At 40.0% G+C, this 25,058-nt stretch overlaps 1 protein-coding gene across 1 annotated transcript in view; it reads left to right on the top strand.

Moving 5' to 3' along the window:
• Positions 1-15,496: 15,496 nt before the first annotated feature.
• The window catches only part of DEX1 (defective in exine formation protein (DEX1)), an 82,518-nt gene continuing 72,956 nt past the window's right edge, over positions 15,497-25,058 (top strand). Inside the window, exons 1-2 of the mRNA XM_086780651.1 lie at positions 15,497-15,615; positions 15,818-15,979. Of these exons, the coding sequence (XP_086636777.1) occupies positions 15,581-15,615; positions 15,818-15,979 (197 nt within the window). The 5' untranslated portion in view covers positions 15,497-15,580. The remainder of the gene's footprint in view (positions 15,616-15,817; positions 15,980-25,058) is intronic.

The raw sequence follows: 25,058 nt of genomic DNA, 5'->3' as shown, positions 1-25,058 counted from the left end.
AAGTTACCACCAATATATATCATGGGAATTAAAATCATCGTGCTCAAAAGGAATACACCACAAACCATGCCAAAGTAGGTATGAATTCTAAAAAATTGACCAACAAAGGCAAGGGCAAGGTAGAAGTGCTATGGACCAAGGGAAAATGGGAACAACTCTCAAGATGAACTCGAGAACTCCCATCGGCCTCTTGCTTAGAGGAGATTCTTGTGAAATCGTAAAAGAGCTAGTTAACAAGCAAATCTCACCTCTAAGTAGCCCCAAGACACTCAAGTCTTCAATTCTTACATGGGAGGATACCTTTTTATAAAGAGGTTGCTGTGCTTGCTAATAATATGTCGAACCATTGGATATAAGAATTTATTTCTTACCTAATAACATGTTGAACCACTGGATATAAGAATTTATTGCTTACCCAATAGCAAAACAAAGCACAAAGAAAATACATATATATAACCCGCTGCAATATCAAGTCACCGGAGGCCAAAATGTACCAAGGGCATAAAAGTCAAGAGTCAGGTTGCAAACGGCAAAAAAGCCTACGTAAATCCAAAGCATAGCAGGTTGTGTCATCCATACTATCTTTAAAGTCAAGTCACTTGTGCTGGTGAGGCAAGAATATTTGTCAAGTCGAGTTGCCTATGTCGGATGCACGAGGCATAAAGGTCAAGTCCAAGTCTGGGTCACAAGAATGAAGAATTATGTCCCCCTCATGCACTAAATCACAAAAAAGGCTTAAGTGAAATCTTAACTCTAGAGCCTCTCAAGTACGTTTCTAGATGGGGAGCGCTAGCGAGATGATGGAAGGGATACCTTTCTCTGGCTAGCCTAGACCCATTGCCAAGGAATTCCCTATGTAATCCTTTCTCACATCGCAAGATTATGACATCAAATTAACGGAGTACCCAAGGTAAAAAACTCCTCCTCAAAAAGACCATGGACCCTCACTAAGCATTCTCACACCACATGTTTTATGAATCTAAATGCATCCCTAGGTGTGCCTATATTACACAGACACATACATTAAGCACCTTGGATCTATAGGGACCCACGTACTAATACCTTGGGCAAGGCAAAAGAATCCCAAAAAGAAAATTAATACTATCATGTTTTGGTTCGCCCAATCCAAATCCATACCAACTATCCCGAATTTTGGATCATCATAAGATTTTGATTTGTGATCCGAATCCATACCAACTATCCTAAATTTTGGGTTATCATCAAATTCTAATTGACTATAACAAAATTCTATTGCTCTAATATTGCGATCCCAAGATCCCAAAATTCTAATGTTCTGAACACCAATTCCAAGTCTCAGATCGTTACACTTTTGGATTGCCAATGCTTATTTTGGATTGTCTAATTTCATATTGCCTCATTTTTAGATCATATAAATTCACTACAGTTTGGATCACTCATCCAACCCATTTGCCACGTCGATGATCAAACTTAGATTTTGATATAAACCAAATAGCTATTTGTATAGGCATTTCACTGACAATCTAAAGCATAGAAGTGTCTACATGCTACCAAAATCGTTTTGCTACATCTCTTTGAAAATCGATACTTTAGTATAGCTCCAATGAATAGTGTGGTTAAAGATTCTGTCGAGCAGGCCTAGGGTTGTGCAGGCTGTGTGATTACATTCTATAAGGTTGAATTAGGGTTAGGCCCACAATCAAAACTTTGCCAAAACAAATGCAAAAGGCCTGTAAACCTAATATTTCAAAAGTAGTGATAGCCATTTGCATTGCATGGCAACAATTATTTGTAGAGGTTGTGAAAGTAGAGTGCAACAAGTTGTTTAGGCATGATTGCAACAGGCAATCCTACATGATGGTAAATCAAAAGTTACAACCCCCAATGAGGTTGTATCCCCTTACATCCCACACCACATAATAGCCAACATGGTGGGGTTCTTCCACAAAGAAGAACTACAGCAAATAGGGAGATGCATGGTGAAGTTCCATGTAAAGGATGGTCACATAGACAAGACTTATTATGTAATGGTCACACAAACAAGACCTATTATGCAATGGTCCCATTAGCAAAATGCCGTAGCTAATTTTGGAAGATGTAGACACCAGAGTCGGCTCCTAGAAGAAGTAGGCCTCCTATAATTTTTTAGACTATCGCCACCACCGTGGGGCATGGAATACTTAAGGTGCTTCGAGGCAATGAATTCATATGACTAAAAAATAATGGCCCCTAGGTAGACTCCATTTAAGGTTAGGGGGAACAAAGATTCATTCTCACTTAGACTCACTATGGAAGTCATGCAAAATGCCCTTAGATTACCAAGGGTTGGTCGGGGGCTTGGGTCAAGCATAATGCATCTAAAGCACAAAGAAAGGTAATGTTTGGCCCAACAAAATCCACAAAGCCCCACAAGACTGATGTGCGATTGTAGTATCTCGTCACAACACTTGGAAAGGCCATATGCACTTCTCTTTCTACAAGCCAAATAGGTTTACTAAAGTTGACTCTAGGAACTCCTGACACTATAGATGGCTTATAGAGAACAAGATGCTGAGGCGACACTTCAAAATTTTGCAAAACATGTTTATAGGGAGCTAGAAAAGCTCTTACCACCACTGGGGAGAAACACCTTGGTGAAGAACTGCTACTCATAAGAATAATCCACTCTGATCTTGAGCCCTAGAGCAATTTCTAGAGCCCATGCATAGGCTCGCTATAAAGACCTACGCAACAGAAAAGAAGTAGACTCATCAAGGCCAACTCCCCCACTTGCAAAGAAGCTAACAGTGAAAGAGACCATACAAACATCTACAAAGAAAAGAACAGTTTTAAACTTAAGGATATCAACTTGGTAATGACTTCAAAATCTGGCACTAACTTAGAGAAAACACCCTCTCTGAAGCCATAGGCATAAGGGAAGGGCAAGCAAAAGGTACATGTGGTATAGACAATTAGACTTGGTAGCATGCAAAAGAGGCCACTACCATCACTTAGATGGCGGGGACCATTGTCCCTTAATGCTAAGTAAATAGACAAATGGACGGCTAAAGTTACATATGCCAACAAGGGTGCTTTGCCAACTGCTTGATTCACATCCACGCTGGGTGTGCTTTGCCAACTGCTTGATTCACATCCACGCTGGGTGTGCTAAGTTGATCCAGCATTATGTTGCATAGCTCTCATAAATGTATGTGACACAAGCTCAGAAAGCTATAGAGAATGCCCAACAAAGTGCCAATTATACAAGAACAAATTAGACATCCGGAGGCTCAAAAACATGAGCTCATGGGGTCAAAAAATGCCATGTTTACAACAATTCGGGACATGGAAAAGGGACCAGTCAAGGACACAATTACATGTGGCTGAATTGGATAGACTCTTGTCCCAAATTTTAAGAAACCAATCCTTTCTCACAAAGTAGGACAGGGCCATAAGCACATTACAAAAAGAAAGGGATTCAACCCTTAGTGCATTAGCCAAGCAACACAAAGAGAGGTAAATCGCCTCGAGGCCATGCCGCACACCAATGCATTGTATATATAGCATAGCTCAAGAGATGCCATCATCAAAAAGCTACAAAGCAAGAACTTGTGAAAAAAAGATCTCAAGAACCAACAAGAGTCGACATGAGCTAATGTAGAAATGGAGCTGGACTCTGCAGAGTCCAGCTCATGTAGAAATGAAGTATGGACTCTGCAGAGTCGACATGAGCTAATGTAGAAATGGAGCTGCTAATCCTAGAAGTGGTTGTTGACTTGCCAAACCTAGTGCAATAGCACCATAGCCCAACCCAATATCTTCATTTGGGTCTCCATGAAATATCCCTCATGTTCATCTATCATTTGGGTCTCCATCAAATATCCCTCATGTTCATCTATCAAGGATATACCTTGGACCCACCTCTCACCCCACATGTTTATATACCTATGCGCAAAGTGCCAATGGAATATATGCATCTAATCAACATTCATATTTTCAAAGGAGATAGATACCTATAGAAATTGGCAAAACATTTATATTCAAAAATTAATTGTTACAAATTTCCATGATTGGTGCTCTTTTCTGAACAATCCATTTGCAAAGGCCAATGCAAAGCAGATAGTGTATTGAATACTGATCAATTTGTTGCTGAGTCCAGTGCCTTGTGGGAATGATATGTTGGACCATGTAGAAAGATGGGCTCATGGCAAAGGCTTTTCTCTCATGCATACTACTTTACAAAAAGTGTTGCAAACTAGTCCAAAAGCTACTACTTATAACCCAATCGATGTTGTAGTTCTCTATTGCCAGATTGTGACATGATTTGAAGTGCAAAAAGTAGCCAATATCATCTTCTTTACCACAACATGTTGCTTATCCCATCTTCGACATGATGAAAAGGGATGAGTCTCTTGACTTTACTAATAAGCTTGATAGGAAATATTACTTTGACAAGTATCATGAATCTGGAGGAGGTTTACACCCTCAAGGCTCAAGCAAAGACAATGAGGATGCAGGTAAGGACATTTAAGAAAAGGATAGGGAGCCACCCTCTAACAAAGAACAAGAAAAGGATGTTTAGACATCCAAAAGAGTTGAAAAAGGAACAAGCCCCAAGATGCAGACTTCCTAGACCTCAAAGCATTTGGATGCTTGTTTTGCATGGCTTTTTGCCTCTACACAAAAACCAACCATCACCACAACTTGTACACACTTTTGCTTCACCCAATATCGACTTTCTTGGTACTTTCTTGAATCTGATAAAATATGTGATTTTTTTTATGAAATATGGTTTCACCTTGGGTGGCTACCATGGCAACCAAGCCCTTATCCTCAAGATCTAATGTGGCACTCAACAACGTATGGTGATGCATGAAATTATAAAGAGTGATGTTGTGGCACTCAACAGTGCATGATGATGCATGAAATTGTAAGAGTGACAATGTGACAGTCAACAATTGTAAATTGCTTGATGATGTGTGTGGGAGTGATGATGTGAAATTGTAAGAGTGATGATGATTTAAAATTGTAAGTGATGATGTGGCACACTTAACAATGCATGATGATATGTCACTCGACATAACATGATGATGTGGCACTCGACATTGCACGATGACCTCACATTAATATTGCATGATGTTGTGGGACAAAACATTACATGATGACGTAACACACAACATTTCACGATGATGCAACACAAACATTGTTGGCACGCAACATTATACAATGATGTGGCACTCAACATTCCATGATGATGTCACACTCTACATTGCACGTGTGTTTTAATTTTGTGTGGAGATTAAAAATCTCTTCTGCTCTCCCCTCTTTCACTCTCCTCTCCACCACTCCTCAAGACTATGCCTCCTTGTGCTTTCTGTACTCCAAGCTACATAAGGCAAGATGTGTTATGAGAATATATTTTAAGCTCTCTTATAAATATTATTCTACCCTCTTAGATAATTCGGGGATGCTTGGATTATCTTTGCATCATGCCAAATCATGTTAATATCATGGGTGAATATTAATACATTTGGTATACATTGATGTATTTTTGGGTTCTCCCAATGTTTATTACAGCTGGTTTGTATGGAAGGGTGATTCTTGGGTTACTTATGCCCAGCAACATTTGTGTGGTGATGATGATTTATATACTTATGGAATATTTGTTTAGAAATTTATTGTTGGTTATTTTTATAGGTAAAGAGGATTCATAAGATTGAGGAGACTATGTATAGTATTATTTGTTGACACACATTTTTGTAAACAAACACATTTTTGTAAACAAGCACATTTTGATTAATTTTAAAAGCTTAGATTTAAACTTTAATACTTTTGTAAAGCGTGATATAGCCTCAATTTATGGACACACTATTTTGAGCATAAGAAAGTGCCGTGCAAGTAAAAGCACCTTTTGTATTTTTGGAGGCTATGGCCTATTTTGGAATAAAAGAATTACGTAAATACTCATGTGTGGGGAGAGGCCACACACATGAGGGGATAATATTGCACCCTATGAGGCCACACGCATAAGGGGGGAATATTGCACCCAATGTTGAGTTGTTATCTTGAGCTAAGTATTTTACATGTTATTTATTCAATTCTTGAATATGTTGAACTTGTGATTTTTGATGAGTTGATTGGGTTGAATAACCTATTTTCTCGCAAGTCTCTGTTTTCTCTATTTTCCTAAAAGTGGATCCATGTCAGTGATATTAGAGCTACAGGTCTAGGAAGATGGAGGGAAGACTTAAACTCTTAAAAGCATAAATCGAAGGTTTCAAGAGTTGCAGGCTGTTGTCCAAAGGGCAAAGACCAAAAGACAAAGGAGGTGGTAAACCACTCTGCATAAAGCAAAAAATCACCTTTTTTCTTAAAAAGTGGTTTTTATATTTTCTCTACCTCTTGTTGATCCATCTATATGGATGAAATCGGCATACAAGGGAGGAATTGGCTCCACTGTCAGATTTTGCTAAGATTTTTTCTCTGACTAAATTCCATAATGGACAGTAGTTGATTACCCTTTGGAGAAGAAAATTGTTTTAATCATTTGCATGCCATTAATCATGGATTAAAGCTTAATTAAGAAGAAATTTAAGCTTGTTTAGATGGAATTAAAGCAATTGTTTCTCATCCTTTTCTCTTCATCCACGGGCTGTGGTAGAAAAATTGGGAAGGACTGGCGATTTTGGTTTCTCTTTTCTTTCTCACACAGTGAGTGTAATGTAGGTATTCAGCCACATGAGACAAAAGCTTATGTTAAAAAAAAAAGCTTTGCAAGCTTTAAAGTAGCTTATTATTATAAGCTTTATTTTAAAAAAAATTAAGAGAAGAAAGGCTTATAACCATCAAAATTTGCAAAGCTTTGAAAGCTTAAATCTCTTTAAGCTCCAAAACCCCTCATAGTCAAAAAAAAGAAGAAGAAGAGAGGGAGCTCTATGAAAGGGAAATTCTGGCTTGCTGAATATTTGCAAGAATTACTGAAAAGTTTATATTTATTCTTCAAAAAATTATGGGCACTACCAAAGGGGTTCAAAAACCAAATAATTTTGGAGGTGCTTTTCAATGCCAATTTCTTCATCACATCAAGCTTTGGGTATGATTTTTGGATACTCAATGAATTCAAAAGTGGCTTGCCAAAGTCGACCAAGACTCAAGTCTCTTGACCATGCTCGAGATTCATTCGGAATTGGAGCAAAGGACGGTGTTAAGATCAACCTTTTGACAAATTTCAAACCTAATTCAACACGGTTCAAGAGCTAAGTTTCTCATTTTTTTGAATTGATCATCATAAATTGCACTTTCTTTATTTGATTATTTTTGTCCAATTTCCTTGTACAACCCACTATGTAAGAAAATTTATACACTTAAAGAGCAAATTACAAGTGAGCATGAACTCCGACATAAGCTAGAGTGACATATAAAGCATTTCAAGTGCAAGTGTGACTCTTCCATCTTTGATGAGGAGGAAAGTGATCACATTACGTGCATTATTAAAGCTACTTTGCATGCTTCGAGTTCCCGAAAAGATTCAAGGATTAGTCAAAAGGCATTCACTTTCTAGATTTATGATGATGACAAGAAAGATGCACGAGTATTCATTGTATGGCTCAGTCAACTGGATGACTATTTTTCAAGCAAAAATTTCTTGGAAATAGACAAGATAAGTGTGCTTGTAATAATTTTATTGAAAGTGCTACTTTATCATGGAATGTGATCAAGTAGGGTAACCATCTACCTACAACATGGAAGGAGTTTCAGAAACTTTTAAAGAAATGTTTTCTTGCTTCTCAATACAAGGTTAAAGCTCATCAACGATGGGATACTTATGCAGGTCAAGAAAGAGGATGTCCAAGCCTACATCAACAAATTTTGGGACATTCTACTATTTATAGGTTCAAGTAATCAAGAAGGTCAAAGAAAGAGAGAAAAAAAGAAAATTCATTGCTGGTCTCAAGCCTACTATTAGGGTTGATGTTAATATATTTCATCCTTGTAGTCTTCATTCTGCTATGGATCTTGCTCTAAATTCTGAACACAAAACTTCTATTTTTAGAGATTCTAGAATACAAGAAAAGTCTTTTACAAAGCCTTCTAAACCATTTTTTCGAGTAATCTTGATAAATCTAGGATGTATAAGGATAAAGATGTAGCTAAAGGAGATGTTCAAAAAGACAATAACAACAAACCCTCGAATGGTCAACTGAAGAATCGTATCATCGAGTGTTTCAAATGTCACAAGGAAAGTTACCTTGCACGAGACTATCCAGAGAAGAAAAAGAACTACACACATGTGGTTGGTCTTAACGTTGTTGAAGAGAACAACAGCAATTCTTTCAAGCAAGAGTGTAATTCTAATCCTGACCATTCAAAAGAAGGTAAGATTCCAATTCATGCTTTGTTGATAATTTAAGGGAAAATAAATGGAAAACTAATTTCTATTTTGTATGATATGGTAGTTCCCATGACTCCATTTTTGAAAAGGCATGGAAAGCACTTAACCTAGATGCATCGTACTCGAAAACTGCATTTCAAGGAACTAAGTACAATTGCACTCTAAAGAGGTTAAGAATGTAGAACTGGAAATGGATTCACTCTGAAAGAAAAATAACATTTTTAGTATCTCCTTTGCAAGGTATTGATGTTGTCTTAGGAATGCCATGGAGATATCTACATAATACTCAGATTGATTATGGCACCCATATAGTATAGTTAATGAAAGGTGACATGGAAATTCGTCTCCAATGTCAAACTAAGGGTGATTTAGGTCCACTTTTAACTCATACCCAAGCTAAAAGAGCTGTAAGGAAAAAGAAGAAGACATTTTTTATTCTTGTCAACCAGCTTAGTGCTCTGGTTGACTCTAAACCAAACGTGTCTCATGATCCTTTCTAACTACTTTATAGATGACCTACCTCCTTGCTTACCGAAATCTTGTCCAAAAGATCATAACATTGAAATAATCCTTGGAAGCTCTCCACCATGTAAAGCTCCTTATCGAGTTAACATACTTGAGTAGAAACAAATTCAGAGACAAGTTCAATAATTTTTTGAGAAAGGACTAATTAGACCCAACAGTTCTCCATTTGGTACTCCGATTCTTCTTGTTAAAAAGAAGAATGAGACATATTGAATGTATATCGATTATCGTGCTTTAAACAAGATTATTGGCAAGAACTGATATTCGATAGCATGAGTGGATAACTTGCTAGACAAGCTTAAGGGAGCATAAGTTTTTAGTAAAATTGACCTCAAGTCTAGTTACCATCAGATTCAAATGGATGAAGGAGATATTTTCAAGACTAATTTTAGAACACAAACTAGTACTATGAGTTTTTAGTTATGCTATTTGTTTTGACTAATGCTCTGGCTCATTTCAACAGAACGATGAATATAATATCCTTGAAACATTAAAATTTTGTTGAATTGTTTTTTTTATAATCTTAGTTTTCGGTAAGAATCTTTAAGAGCACGAATAGCATTTAGAAAACGTGTTCTCACTTCTTTGAGAGAATTAGCTCTTTGTCAATTTTGAAAAGAGAAAATTCTTTCAAGAGGAAATTGAATACTTAGGACATATTGTTTATGTTGATGGTATTGGACTACAACCCAAAAAGACCAAAAGCATTACTAATTACCTGCTTAAACCACGTGATATTCACGAACTCCAATCTTTTCTTAGATTGTGTAGCTACTATAGGAAGTTCATTAGAAATTTTGCATATATTGCACATTCTTTAACCGAACTCCTAAAGAAAGCTATATATTTTAATTAGACTAGTAGACAAGACCATTCCTTCTCTGCGCTTAAGAAAGCATTCACTCATGCATCAGTTCTTACACTACCAGATTTTCAACAACCATTCTTTGTTGTAGTGAACTGATGCAAGTGGACATGGTTTTGGTGCTGTTTTCATGCAAGATGTACAACTCATTGCTTATGAAAGTTGTAAGCTTAAACCAAGAAAAAGAAATTATAGTACATATGACAAGGAATTAGCTACTGTTGTATATGCTTTAAAACTTTGGAAACATTATTTAATGGGATCTGAATTCTTAATTAAGACAGGCCAACAAAGTATTCGTTATTTGTTGACCCAAACATTAATTTACGAGACCGACATATTAAATGAGCTTCATTTATCCAGAGTTTCCAACCCATGATTCAAAGAAAACATTGTGGCCAATGTTGCTTTAAGTAGACGTCCTAGTGTTCACAACATTTTTGTCATTCAGAGAGTGAACCTTTGAGTCCTATGAGAGAATCTTATGAGAATGGTCCGAATTTCTCTGAGGCTTGGACGAAGCTTAGATTGGTGATTTCTCATGCCATGATGGTTACCTTTTCTTCCAAAAGAGATTGTGTATTACACAATCTTTCAGACAATTCATATTGGAGGAAATACATCAACTGTAGATGGGTCATCGAAGTGTTTCAGCTACTTTACAATTAATCTCTGGAGAATTCTTTTGGCCTTATCTTAAACAAGATGTAGCAAATTTTGTTGCTGAATGTTCTATTGTCAGAAAATTAAAAGCTACAAAGGTAGTACCCAAGGACTTCTTATTTCTCTACCAATCCCTAATGATACTTAGGAACAAATATATTACATGTTTGCCTACTACATCCGGTCATAATGACATGATTTGGACTATAGTGGACCATTTAAATAAGCAAGCGTATTTCTTACCTTGTAAGAAAACATTGATTTCTCAGCAAGCTGCGACTATGTTTATCAAGCAAATCTTTATATATCATGAAATGCCAAAAATCATTGTTTCTGACACAAACTCTAGATTCTGCAATAACTTTTGGATCGCTCTTTTCTCCAACTTAGGTACTAAGATAGATTTTTCCATAGCTTTCTATCCAAAAACGAATGAACAAACTGAGGTTACTAATAGCACTATCTTGGATCTACTCAGAGCCTTTGTTGCCCAACAACCTAATTCATGGGATAAGTGCATTCGTCTTCTTCAGTTTGCTTACAATAATACTCCTCATTCGGCTCTACTGGTCGAGCACCTTTTGAAATTGTGTATGGAAAACCTTTGCATATTCTACTACTATACTTTCTTACAAAATCGAAGATGTTGATCAATTCACTATCAATTTTAGTAGCATTTTGAATGACGTAAAACATTCCATTACACGTGGTCAAGAGCAATATGTTAAGAAAGCAAACCGTATATATAAAGTTATCTTGATTATGTACTTTTGAGAATTGAGAAATGTAGACTTAAGAGTATTGAAAGTTTCCTAGCTATTAAGATTGTCCCAAGATTTTATGGACCTTTTAAGGTGATTCACAAAATTAATGATGTTGCTTACAGACTAGAATTACCTTCTTATTGGGCTGATTCATAACTCATTTCATGTAAGTTTGTTAAAACCTTTTAAGGGATCACTTTCTACTTATCTTGTGTATGAGGAACCACCTCTTCTTGAGGGTGAGAAAGAAGTTTTGATTCCAGATACTATCATTGATCATTAGATTACATTAACTCGTACTGGAAATTTATATATCAAATATTTCATAACTTTTCAAAATCATCCTTGTGGAAGATGCAAGATGGGGGTGCTTGATAAATACTTTCATGCCTTTCCTAAGATCCTCCGTTATTTTCAACAAACCTATAATTAAGGGCAATTGTAAACTCAAGCAAGAGGGAATGTTGTGAGAATATATTTTAAGCTCTCTTAAAAAATATTATTCTACCCTCTTAGATAATTCAGAGATGTTTGGACTATCTTTAAATCATGCCAAATCATGTTAATATCATGGGTGATGCCATTATAAATATTAATACAGTTGGCATACATTGATGTATGATTAGGGCCTCCAATGTTTATTACAGTTAGTTTGTATGGAAGGGTGATTTGTGGGTTACTTATGACTTGCCAAACATGTATATGGTGATGGTTTGTATACTTATCGAATATTTGTTTACCAATTTATTGTTGGTTGTTTTAATAGGTAAAGAGGATTCAAAAATTTGAGGAGAATGCATACAATATTATTTTTTTGCACACATTTTTGTAAACAAGGTTTGTATATACATGTGCTAGCTTGTGCACATTTTGATTTATTTAGAAAGCTTAGATTTATTAAGCTTAGACTTGAACTTTAATACTTTTGTAAAGCATGATCCTAGCCTCAATTTATGGACACTCTATTTTGAGCATAAGAGAGTTCCGTGTAAGTAAAAGTACCTTTTTGTATATTTGGAGGCTATGGCCTACTTTGTAATGAAAGAATTACGTAAATATTCATGTGTTGGGAGAGGTCACACACATGAGGAGGGAAGATTGCATCCAATGTCTCGAGCTAAGTATTTTACATAATTCTTGAATATGTTGAACTTGTGGTTTTTTATGAGTTTATTGGGTTGAATTCTTACAAGTCTCTATTTTCTATATTTTCCTAGAAGTGGATCCGTGTCAAGATGCAATTGAAATTTATTTACCATTGTTGAATTCTTACAAGTCTCTATTTTCTATATTTTCCTAGAAGTGGATCCGTGTCAAGATACAATTGAAATTTATTTACCATTGTTGCATTCTCACAACCCTTTTCACAATCCCACACTTCCTCTTGGCATTAACTCTTCCTCCTACAAACCCAACCCTCTCCTCATCCTAGCTTCACTCCCTTCCCATGCGCAAGCTTCACTTCACTTTACTACGAGATTTCACCTCAAAGCCTGTTCCTTCACTTATAAGAACCTTCTACAAGCTTTCCACACATATATAAACCTCAAAGCTCAAGCAAACCCATAGCTCATGCAAAAGCCAACATGACAAGCTCATATAATAGCTAGAGCACTCACAAGTTCCATGGAACAAGAAATAACAAAGTCCCATAAGGAGAGTAATGAGAAGCATCCACAAGAGGGGAAGAGGGCATGAAAGATCTCAAAGTAAAATTGAGCATGTAAAAGTGTATTGATTGTAGGGATTTTGACTTATATACAACTTAAGTTATGGGTGTTCCATCCTGTATATATTGGTCTAGTCTCCAACTCCTTATTCCCTAAGCTTATTATTCAACAAACAAGGCACAGGGAACGAGGGGTACCTAGACCATTAAGGGTGCCTAAGAGTATAATTACTTATTTCAATGAAGCTACAAGTTGAAAATGGCTTTTCCTCATGCTCTTGGGTTTCTCTGGTCAATGTATCCATCTTTATAATAAGTACATTTGACCTTAGAATTGGTGCTTTCCACCATGTGGACCCGTCTTGGGTAACTGCCCCCATCAATTAGAGGTTACTTGTGAGCTTAGTATCATTACTAGAGCTTTAACTTCCTCATACATTGCTCGTAGAGCTGATTTGTGTATTCTTGGCATCGTCATCATAATGAATGCTTCCTTAGCTGAGCTTTGACTTGCATTGACTCAAATTGACCAGGTTAACATCTCCCCCTTTTTGGGTGACATCTAGTCCCTTGAACTCACTAGTACTATGGTACATTTAGGAATTTGCGGACCCTTATCACACTTATCACACACCATTGTAAGGGTGATATGATTGGAGCTTGGGGGCGGTTGGGTGAGCTCCTATGGGAGAGGGACACCTCTTATGTACGAACCATTTTTTATGGAGGATGCATTTAAGGTGAAATACTGGTCTCTTGGATATTGTGGTTTTTATGGTTCTTATACTCATGTCATCGTGGTGATAAAGAATATTTGTAATGATGTGGATATTGCACATGGTTATGAATGTGTGAATGAGGCTTTAAGAGTGACAAAAGATTTTATTATGTGTATTTTGAGTTAGTGCACTATCCTTAGTTGAGTAATTTGGAGTTGGAGTTGTTGCAGGCTCCTTTGTTGCATCTTCTATCTTTATCTCCATCCCTGCCAATGCTCGCAATGTCATTCAACACCTCAAGGAGATTGTTAAGAACAATGATGTGGAGCTGTACACCATGTTCAATGACATTGAACAGGGGTCCCAATGATACTGTGCCAAGACTCCTTAACCAAGACATCTTTCACGAGGAAGTAAAGACAAGAAGAAAGAGAATGTGAGCAAGGGGCCTACAAGACAAGGGCTTAAGGGATTGGTGGCTTTTGTGTTTGTGGCATCTAAATACCACAACACAATGATAAATTTAGTAGCAATGGGGGCGAATGTCCTTTTGGGCCGAAGGGGTAATGGTTAACATTATAAAGGAAGAGCATCTAACATGGGCACATGTGGAAGCACATTTGTAATGTAAGACTAGCTCTTTTAATATAAGTGAGAGTAGTCCTGTAGTCACAACATCTGCTTTTGGCTCTACCAAATGGGAGTTCTCAATACACTAGAGTTTGTCCACGGATCTAGGGGTAGCTAGGGTAGTGGTCTTGGTTAAGCCTAATGCCACTACTATTGTTGTGCACCTCAACAACATTTCTACCCTCACGATGGTGCCGTATCTTGTCCACTAGACCATGTGCTACATTCTTATCTTGACTCTCACACAGCTAGTTATGTGGGTGCTTAATTAACACTAGGACATTGGCAAGTGAGAGATTCATTGGAGCTCTTTCACCTTTGCTTCTAATAGGATCTAGCTTTGTACTAGCACCTTCATTATAATCGTCTTAAAGTTATGATTCTTCATCACGGGCATCTAATTTTGTGATGCATCTAATAATTTTTGCCTCTTGGGTGTGTTCATGCTTATATTTATATAACTTTTTCATGGATGGACTTTCATTCGGAAGTCAAACATCTATGTATGAGAGAGTTTAGGAGACAGTTGGTGCATGGTGTAGTTGGTTAGGAGCCAAGGGGCGGAGGGTTTGGCGTAGTAGGGAGGCACATTAGGGAGAAGATGGCTTGGCGCCACGAGTACACAAGTATGACTCCACTTGCTTTCTTATACATCTATGATTAATCTTTGTATTGGGTTTGCATGTGTGGGGAGCAACATAAAAGAGCAAAAATAACTTTTAGGAAGGAACCAAAAAACCTACATAGGTGGAACCATAACCCTAGGCTTACATTCTCAATGCTAGGTTGGCACTTCGATTCTCTCTTCAATAGTTTAAAAGACTTGCTGCAAGGATCTTGCTACAACCCAGGCGGCCTCCTCCTTGAACTCATTTGATTCATCTGGAGCCACTGTAATTCTTTCTCCTATGGTCAAGGATCTTGTTCTACAGCCTAGATGTTCTGCTCCTCGAACTCATTTGTTCAATATGCTGTTGTGTTTGGATCAAGGAGGGAGGATTCAATATAGGACAAGGCCACAAAGATGGAACCGTGGGGCAAGGGACAAGGAGGGAGGATTCAATATAGGACGAGGCCACAAAGATGGAACCGTGGGGCAAGGGACAGAGTGATGAGTAACCATGGTGATGGCCAAGCTGAAGAAAATGAAAACAAAGAAGGAGATGGAAAATAGAAAACTATTTTTTTAAACATGGGAAAAAGTGCACTTTTAAAATCCAGATTCCAAACTACACCAAGTGAAACAGCGTTGGCTATTAAAAAAACCCAATGAGGTGATGCCACGTCATGATATTATTTCAAAAATTAATGTCCAAAGTAAAAACGTATGGGTAAGACCTACCTTTTTACACAGGCTTGCCGAAAATATATGTTGAGGTCTCCGGATCTGCGAGGATGTTTGAAGCTCGAACTGGAGCTATGAGGGCCAGGTAACCATTGCCATCTGCACGTCTTGTATGATCCAATTAGGATTTGTTCTGATACAGTTTGTTGTGCCCCAAGTATGGCTTATCTGCGTATCTGGGTTTGTTTCTGTGCTGAGCTCCAATTAGGGTTTCATCTTACGTGTTCAGAGCTCCTTTTCGGGTTCGTCTGTACACCTGATAGGGTTTTTATTTTGTTTCTTTGCAGAACTCCGATCGGGGTTTTATGCTTCTATTTGATGCTGCTGCTGCTGTTACATAATGTGGTGCTTGCGTCGGCACAGGACAAGGGTCACACCACGCAAGAGGATAAGAACAATAAGTTCCGACAAAGAGAGGCCACCGATGATCAGCTTCCCTATCCCACTCTGTGAGTGGTAATCTAATTGTCATCAATGTGCAATTAGTAGCTCGCAGTTGTACTTTTTTTCATCCAAATCTCAATAATTGTAATCGGTTAAGGGGTGAAGGGAGGACGGCTGCAAGGGTAGGGCAGGACAAAATGCCTTACATGAGATGCTCATAATGAGAACATATCTTTATGATACAGTCGGCATTTCTGGTTCAGAAGTTCACAAAGCTTGAGAGAGGATGGATGAGATTGGAGTGGATTGGATGGTCTATGAAGAGGTCGTGGCTTTGCTTTTCAACATACTACACATGGACTAAATGATAATTTTCCCATCATCCTGCACATCAAATTGGCGTGATGTCTTGCTTTGTTAAGGCACCATCACTCCTAGTCCTTTCCCTATGTACTTTTGATGTGCTTGATGTCTTGCCACCATCACTCCTAGTCCTTTCCCTATGTACCTATGCTTGTTAGACATCATCTCCTTGTTCCTGGCTTCATGTTTGGTGTCCTATTTTAGCCTCTAGGGCTGACCATGTTAGCTTGTGCGGTTGGTCATCCCTCACTTATTTTACCCATATTTTATCCCCATTTTATGGAGTCTTAGGGCACTTTTCTTTAGTCGTGGGAGGATCTTTTCCCTAGTCAGCTACCTTCATGTTGGCATATATATAGCTGGCTTTGCCTTCCTCATTCTTCACTGCTTTCTTAGCATTGTTTGTTGCAGCCCCTCACATTCCAGGTTTTCTCCCTTCTTACTCAGGACATGTATTCCTTTGGATGATGATATTGAGAGCAGGTTCTCACCTGTGTTTCCTGAACGGTTTACCGCAGGACATAGTCAGTGAGAGGGACTCTAAGTTTACAAGTGACTTTTGGAGGCTTGTTGTTGAGAAGTTGGAAATAACTTTGAATCTGAGTTCCTCAGATCATCCTCAATTTGATGGCTAGACTGAAAGGGTGAATTAGACTTTGGAGGACATGCTTCGTGCATATGTCTCCAAAAGACAAGGTTCATGGAAAGATTATCTTTCTATGTTAGAATTTGCATATAACAGTACTAAGCATACGAGTTCAGGTTTTAATCCTTTTATGCTTATGGACGGAGTTCAACCTAGATCACCTGTTACCGTGGGATTTTCAGGACTTCAGCATAATGTAGCGCGTACTTTTTGCAAGACATGCAAGAAATGTTACAAGTTGCGAAGGAATCTAATAGAAGTGCTCAAGACAAAGAGAGATTTTATTCTAATAGACATCGTTCACCAAGAGAGTTCTCTCAAGGAACAATGGTGTATTTATGAGTTCGGAAAGATTTCGAGATTTTACGGACAGGACGATCTTTGAAATTATTCCCTAGATTCTGCAGACCATTTCAGGTTACACGTCGGATTGGTTCAGTTACATATGTATTGGACTTGTCTTCTCATGTGAAAGTTCATCCTGTATTTCATGTCAGTAGACTTAACGAAGTACTGGGTGGAGTAGATCAGCTAGTTACTCCTCAAGAAATCATAGATGTCGAGGATGACATTTGTGCCATACGAACTAGAAAAGATTCTTGGATTTCGTTAAAGACGATTGCGGCATACGCTACTCAAGGAATACAAGATCAAGTGGAAGGATCTTGTTGAGGAGGATGCTACATGGGAGACATTGACTACCCTTCAGAGGGACTACCCTGGGTTTTTACTGAGCTCAGGAGTGAGCTCTTAGAGGAAGGGGAGTATGTCATGTGCACAGAGTGTATCTACCATGTGCAGCATGCACAGAAGACTAGCTTCGAGGCTTGGGGTAGTGTCAAATCCCCACGGATCCCCTCGTGATCGATCTTGGTTCGAAACTCGAATCCTGCAAACAAACTAACAAACAAACAAGCAAGGGGGTGCAGGCCTGACTCACCACCCAACTATGACAGCCGTGGGTAAGCCCACAGTCTTGGCTGTCCCTACCGAGCCACGAGCTGAGCTAACTAGGATGATGTACCGACCAATCTCCTCCTCGCGACGTTCCATACCGCCACGAAGCTGCCCTCGCGGACCTCGAGATTGCTGCCGGTCTCGGCTGCGTAAAGCAGGTGCACGTCTGCACTAGATCCAGGCTCCAAGACCATAGAGCTCTCACAAACTCGCGAGACTCTCTATATCACAATAACTAACCTTGGCCACCCTTTTATAGGCTCTTGGCCGATCATCGGGCGTCCACACTTGGCCGCCCGCTCGTCCGTACTTGGGTGCCCGCCGGGTAATCTCTCTGAAGAGTAGTCAATGTCTCCCATGTAGCGTCCTCCTCAACACGATTCTTCCACTTGATCTTGTATTCCGTGATAAGCGTATTACGCAATTTTCGTTTACGAAATCCAAGAATCTTTTCAGGTTCGTGCGGAACAAATGTCATGTCCACGACATCTATAATTTCTTGAGGAGTAACTAACTGATCTGCTCCACCCAGTACTTCCTTAAGTCTACTGACATGAAATACAGGATGAACTTTCACATGAGAAGGCAAATCCAATTCATATGCAAGTGAACCAATCCGTCATGTAACATGAAATGGTCCACAGTATCTAGGGGATAATTTCGGAGATCGACCTGTCCGTAAAGTCTCGGAATCTTTCGGAACTCGCAAATACACCATCGTTCCTTCGGAGAACTCTCTGGGTGAACGATGTCTATTAGAATAAAACCTGTCTCGGTCTTGAGCACTTCTAATAGATTCCTTCGCAACTTGTAACATTTCCTGCATATCTTGCAAAAAATTACGTGCTGCATCATGTTGAAGTCCGGAGAATCCTACTGTAACAGGTGATCTTGGTTGAAAACCATACATAAGCATGAAAGGACTAAATCTTGAACTTGTATGCTTAGTACTGTTATATGCAAATTCTAACATAGGAAGATAATCCTCCCATAAACTCTGTCTTTTGGATACATATGCTCGAAGCATATCCTCCAAAATCTGATTCACTCTTTCAGTCTGGCCATCAGATTGAGGATGATGAGAGGAACTCAAATTCAAAGTTGTTTCCAACTTCTCAAAAACAAGTTTCCAAAAATCACTCGTAAACTTAGAGTCCCTATCACTGACTATGTCTTGCGATAACCCATACAGTCTAAACATTGCTCGATAAACTGCCGTGCTAATTGCGTAGCTGTAATAGTCTTCCGGGTCGGTAAAAATCTAGCCATTTTTGTCAAGCGATCTACCACAACCCAAATAGAATCGTGGCCGTGATGTGTTGTAACGCCTCCGCTACGGCTGCGTCTTCCTCAAGCCGCCATAGCCTCGGCGTGGAGAAGAAGAGAGGGTGGAAGTCGGTTCACCTCCCAACCATATAATGACGAGTTAGGGTTTCTCGTTGGGTTTTATAGCAAAACCCTGGCCTGTGTCCACACCTCCTAGCCCGGCCGCCCATCTTACTTAAGAGCCGTGCTAACTTAAATGTGTACACACATGGACCAAACCCTAACGCCCATTAACCCCTGAACCCCGCTAGCACTAATAATACTCTCGAGACTCCGAAAGCTATTAACTTATGCTAGGGTTCGACTTCCGTAGGACCATAGTCCTGACATTACTCCCCCCTTTGAAAAGAGTTTTCGTCCTCGAAAACAAAAGTGGGGAAACGTTTCCTCATCACACTAATGTTTTCCCAAGTGGAGCCTTCCTCTGGACGGTCCTTCCACTTGATAAGAGCTTGTTTCCGAACTTGGTGGCGAGTACGTAACATGTGATAATCCAATACTCTTTCTGGTTCATGAGGCAGTATTGGGGGTTCCACATATTCTACCAAGAAAGAATCATCCACCGGCCTTTCATGACCCATAAGGCGTTTCCTCAAACGGCTTACGTGAAAGATGGGATGAACCTTGGAATGTGCTGGTAACTCAAGTTTATAGGCTACTGGGCCCACCTTCTTGAGTATCTTAAACGGTCCACAAAATCGGGGCGACAATTTTGGTACGGGACCCGTTTTTAAACTGATGGAGTTTTCCGGTACCTTCAGAAACACCCAATCACCTTCTTGAAAGTGAAGTGGCCTACGTTTCTGGTCCGCAAACTTCTTGTAACGATCTTGCGCTTGACGAACATTTAATCGTGCAAGGCGCAACATATCCATATGGTCTTGGATAAAATCCTTAACCTGACTGATTTTCTCATTCGCCAGTCCCACCGACACTGGTGAACGTGGCTGAAAACCATACATCAACATGAAAGGGCTAAAGCCTGTCGAGACATGCTTTGCACTATTGTAAGCAAACTCAAGAATAGGCAAATAAGACTCCCAATCAGATTGTTTTTTGCTGACATATGCCCGAAGCATATCTTCTAGCACTTGATTAACCCGTTCAGTCTGACCATCTGTCTGCGGATGATCAGCTGTACTAAGGTTCAACATAGTACCCAACTTACTGAATACTGCTCGCCAAAAATGGTTGTTAAACTTGCGATCGCGATCACTGACAATATTGGATGGTAAGCCATAAAGTCGGTAAACATTCTCCACGAAAAGGCGTCCCAATTCTGGAGTTGTAACTGTTTTCTTAGTAGGCACAAACCGACAAAGCTTGGTTAATCGATCCACGATTACCCAAATGGCATCATGTCCACGATTCGTTGTGGGCAAGCCCGTTATAAAATCCATAGAGATACTTTCCCACTTTCCGTCAGGAATCTCTAATGGATGCAGTAACCCGCCAGCTTTAAGACGTTCTGCTTTGTTCACTTGACACTTCTGACACTGCAGAACATAGTCAGTAACATCCTTGTGAAGTCCAGGCCAATAGAAATGCTTTCTTACGAGAGCATACGTTTTGCGAATGCCCGCATGACCTGCACTTGGACTATCATGACACTCAAAAAGAATTTGGCGCCTAGTGTCTAAGTCCAATGGAACACAAACTCTCCCCTTGTGGAGTAAGTATCCATCATCGATGGAAAAGTTTTTCCATCGTTGTAGTTCATCTTGTGATAAAGAAGAACCATGTGTGGAAGAACTGGAAACACTACCGTTTGAGTGAGAGGGACCCCTCATTTGAACATGATTCCACACCTTTGAGTATGTTGAATCCTGCTTGCATTTGCCTCGTAAAGATTCTAACAATTCGCTTTTCAACTCTGTGAATAGTAGCGAATTAATCTCCGGCATACGACTCAAGGCATCAGCTACAATATTGTAACGTCCTTTGCGATAGCGTAGTTTGCAATCATACTCCTGAAGGATCTCAGCCCATCTGGCCTTTCGACCCTGCAAATCTGTTTGGTTCATAAACCACTTTATGCTTTCGTGATCAAAAACAAGCTCGAATTGTGCACCATATAAGTAATGTCGCCATTTTCGTAAGGCATATATGATGGCAAAGAGCTCACGCTCGTAAGCTGAGTAGTTTTGTTGAGCACGATTGAGCTTCTTGCTCTCATAGGCAACAGGATGACCATCTTGAATGAGAACCGCACCCACTGCCTTAGCACTGGCATCCGTTTCAATCACAAATGGTTTTTGAGGATCCACAATTGCCAAGATGGGAGCTGTAGCCAAAGCAACTTTAAGCTTATCAAAGCTACGTTGTTGCTCCTCACGCCATTGAAAGGTAATTGCCGCGCCTTTCAATTGATCAGTCATGGGAGCGGCAATCTTTGCATAACCGTTCACATATTTGCGATAAAATCCTGCCATTCCCAAGAAGATTTGAAGTTCTTCCTTACTTCGAGGTGTTGGCCATCGCATAATAGCATCAACCTTACTAGCATCCATAGCAATTCCGTCTGCAGAAATTACATGACCTAGGTATTGTATGCTATCCTTGAGAAATTCACACTTACTTTCTTTTGCGTAAAGTGCATTCTCGCGTAGTAACTGAAAAACTTTTCGTAAGTGTTCCAAATGCTCTTCTAAAGTCGAACTATAGACCAAAATGTCATCAAGAAAGACAATGACAAATTTGCCTAAGTACGGCCTTAGTACGCTATCCATAAGCGTCATAAACGTTGCCGGGGCATTAGTAAGCCCAAACGGCATAACCAAAAACTCATAGTGTCCAAAGCGAGTTCGGAACGCAGTCTTGGTTATATCATCAGCGTTAATACGCACTTGATGATATCCTGAACGTAAATCAATTTTAGAAAAATACTTCGCACCTTTGAATTGATCAAACAACTCATCTATCTTAGGTAGCGGGTATTTGTTCTTAATGGTTACCGCATTCAAGGAGCGATAATCCACACACATGCGCATGGATCCATCCTTTTTCTTCACCAAAAGAATGGGCGATGCCCATGGTGAAGCACTATGGCGAATGAAGCCCTTACTAAGGTAGTCAGCAAGCTGACGTTCCACCTCAGCTGCTTCAGTCGCACTAAGCCTGTACGACGGCTTACTAATTGGTTTGGTGCCCGGAACGACATCAATGCGATGAGGCAAAGCTCGTTTGGGTGGCAAACCCTCTGGTAATTCATTAGGAAAAATATCTTTAAATTCTTGTAACAGTTGTTGCAAAGACAAAGCATTAACTGATTGCTTAAGATTATTTAAAGAGATTTTAGAAGAAGGTAAAGAGAAAGAAGGCATCGCTGAGGAAGATTCATTTGAAGAAGAAACATCATGCACATCAAACCCACTAGTTTGAGACACAGAATAACAAAAATAGACTTCTTCTATTTGATTACTATGCTCCAAAAAAGAGAGTTCGGCATTACATATGAGTGGTGTTGGGGGTACATCACGTTCCCCAATAAGTAAAACATGCTTACCATTGGCCTCAAACGTAAACGTATTATGTTCATAACTCCTTTTGAGTGATGACCCTAACCCATATAACCACTCCCGTCCTAAGATGACATCCGCACGAGACATATTCATCACTTGGAAGTCAAGAACCATAGTGTGTTCTTGCACAAACACAGGCACTTGCCGTACTAGAGTATCCCACACATCGTGATCATCCCCTTGAATGGTGGACACCACATAACGATGAGAACTCTTTGTCTCCGGCAACTTTAATTTCTTAACTAATGCATAGTTCAAAAAATTGTGCGTGGCACCATCATCAATGAGAATACGTACTCGATGACCATAAATGGAGCCATGCATACGGACCAAATCATGTGGTCCAACTGTCTCTTGCCACATAGATGCAGTGAGATTACACTCATGCATCTCGGCAGTGTGCGAAACCTCTACCGCAGAATACTTAGGATCAGCATCCAAGGGAAGTGTTTGCACCATGTGTACAGCCTTCTCCTTGACCTTCTCCTTATCCTTATTCTTGCGAGGCAACTGTGGACAATTTTTCTTCTCATGATCACTACCTAAGCAATGATAACATAGTTTCTCCTTCTTGGCCCGTTCAAAGTCTTGTGAAGACAACGGACCACTTGACCCTTTAGACTTCTTTGTGTTTTCAGTAGAATTGCTGGCAAGTTTACGCTTATTAGCATTAAATTGCGAGCCATTGAATTTGGCCGGTCTATCCATGCCCTTCTTATCCATGGTGTCATCAAAGATAAGGGCACTTTGGATAGCCGCTTCCAAAGTTTTAGGATATTGGGTTTTAACCTTTGCCTGATATTCTTTATCAAGGCCTCTAACAAACCCACGAACCTTTTGAAAGTCGTCCAAACCATCTAGCTTGAGAATGACTTCACGGTATTTGGACACATACTGATTAAGTGTAAGACCTTCCATCTTGCACTTGTCCCAGGCTGTCCAACTCCGATCTTTCTCGTTTTGTGGTAAGAACTCCTTTTTAAATGCTGTCACAAACTCCTCCCAAGTCTTAGGGCGAGTTTCAATAGGTAGACTCATCCACCACTTGTAGGCTTTACCTTCAAGTGTGAGACTCGTCTCAGTGACCATAACAGCAGCGGGAGTGCGGCGTAAGCGATGCAAGTCCGTCCACTTGTGTAAAAATGTATGGACCGCATCCTTGTTACGATCGCGCTCCTCTCCCTTAAACACAGGCGGCTTCACGTTTTTCAACATAGCCCCTTCCTGCGTTGCAGATGGTGCAATAGATTCTACTATAGGATTTGGAACAAGAGGAGGCATAACTATCGGAATAGGCCCTCCACTTGCCGCCGATCCACTTGCAAAACGTGCCATAAATTCAGTAAAAAGCGTGCTCATGTTTGTGAGATTGGTATTGACATTTGTTATAGTGCGCTCAAGTGCAACTACCCTTGAAGTGAGACGCCCAAACTCTACCGTGTCTACCAAACCATAATCATCTATTGGACTCGCACCCCCTTCGGCATCGGTCATGTTGTCATCCCGATCAGGCGCAACGGCCTGTCGCGAATCACCCACACCACCACCCAAAGGGTGTGCCTCACTAACATCATGCATATCATTCTCAAAATCGAAGTGAACATGAGACGGTTCCGCTGAGGCCATGGTATGCACGTGCTTACAAATAGAGAACGGATTACCTTCAAAAGTGAACTCCAATTGAAGCGTCGTAGAAGAAGTCCTCTTGCATGCACGGAAATCGAGAAGAAATCACCACTTGAGTCGTCAATCAACACATGCATGCAAAAAAGTGTGTTGCATGTAGCATGTCGTTGAAGATCCGTCCACCAAAAACTTCCAAACTTGGAGCATAGAAAACTCCTCTCACAAATTGAAAGAAGGAAAGTTGAAGGTGAAAAGGTCACTTTCCTTGTAGTTTGTGTCACTTTCCTTGTAGTTTGTGTCCTCCCTTGAAAGAATAAGTAGAGCTCTTTTGAAGAGAAGAACAACACAAGTGAAAAGGTGAAGTGGCTAGCACACTTGCCTTGGAGCTTGAGGTTGTGGGTTCAAAACCCCACTCCTTGGATGGTGAAGCCTCCCCCTTGTGCCACTCAAGTAAGGGAGAATTCTCGCGCGCTCGCCAACGGCGCGCCAACGATCGCTCACCGATCGCCTTCGAGGACTGCCGGTCTGCCTTGGTCGCCGCCTTGGGCGTCCGCTGTGGTGGCCGTCTGCTAAGGCCGTACGGACGACGGGTGCGTGGCGGCACTCGCTGTGGGCTGTTCACGCGGACGCGTGTAGACTGCGCTCGTGCAGGTCACCGTACGGGCGGCGGCGCTCGTTTCTTTTGCTGCAGCGTTGAGCTCTTTT

The sequence above is a fragment of the Cibotium barometz genome, chromosome 3 (assembly GCF_041138505.1).
Source record: "Cibotium barometz isolate CiBa-2024 chromosome 3, ASM4113850v1, whole genome shotgun sequence".
Taxonomy (NCBI): Eukaryota; Viridiplantae; Streptophyta; class Polypodiopsida; order Cyatheales; family Cibotiaceae; genus Cibotium; species Cibotium barometz.
Note: the sequence above shows the minus strand (reverse complement) of the source record. Positions and strands in the feature narration are given on the sequence as shown.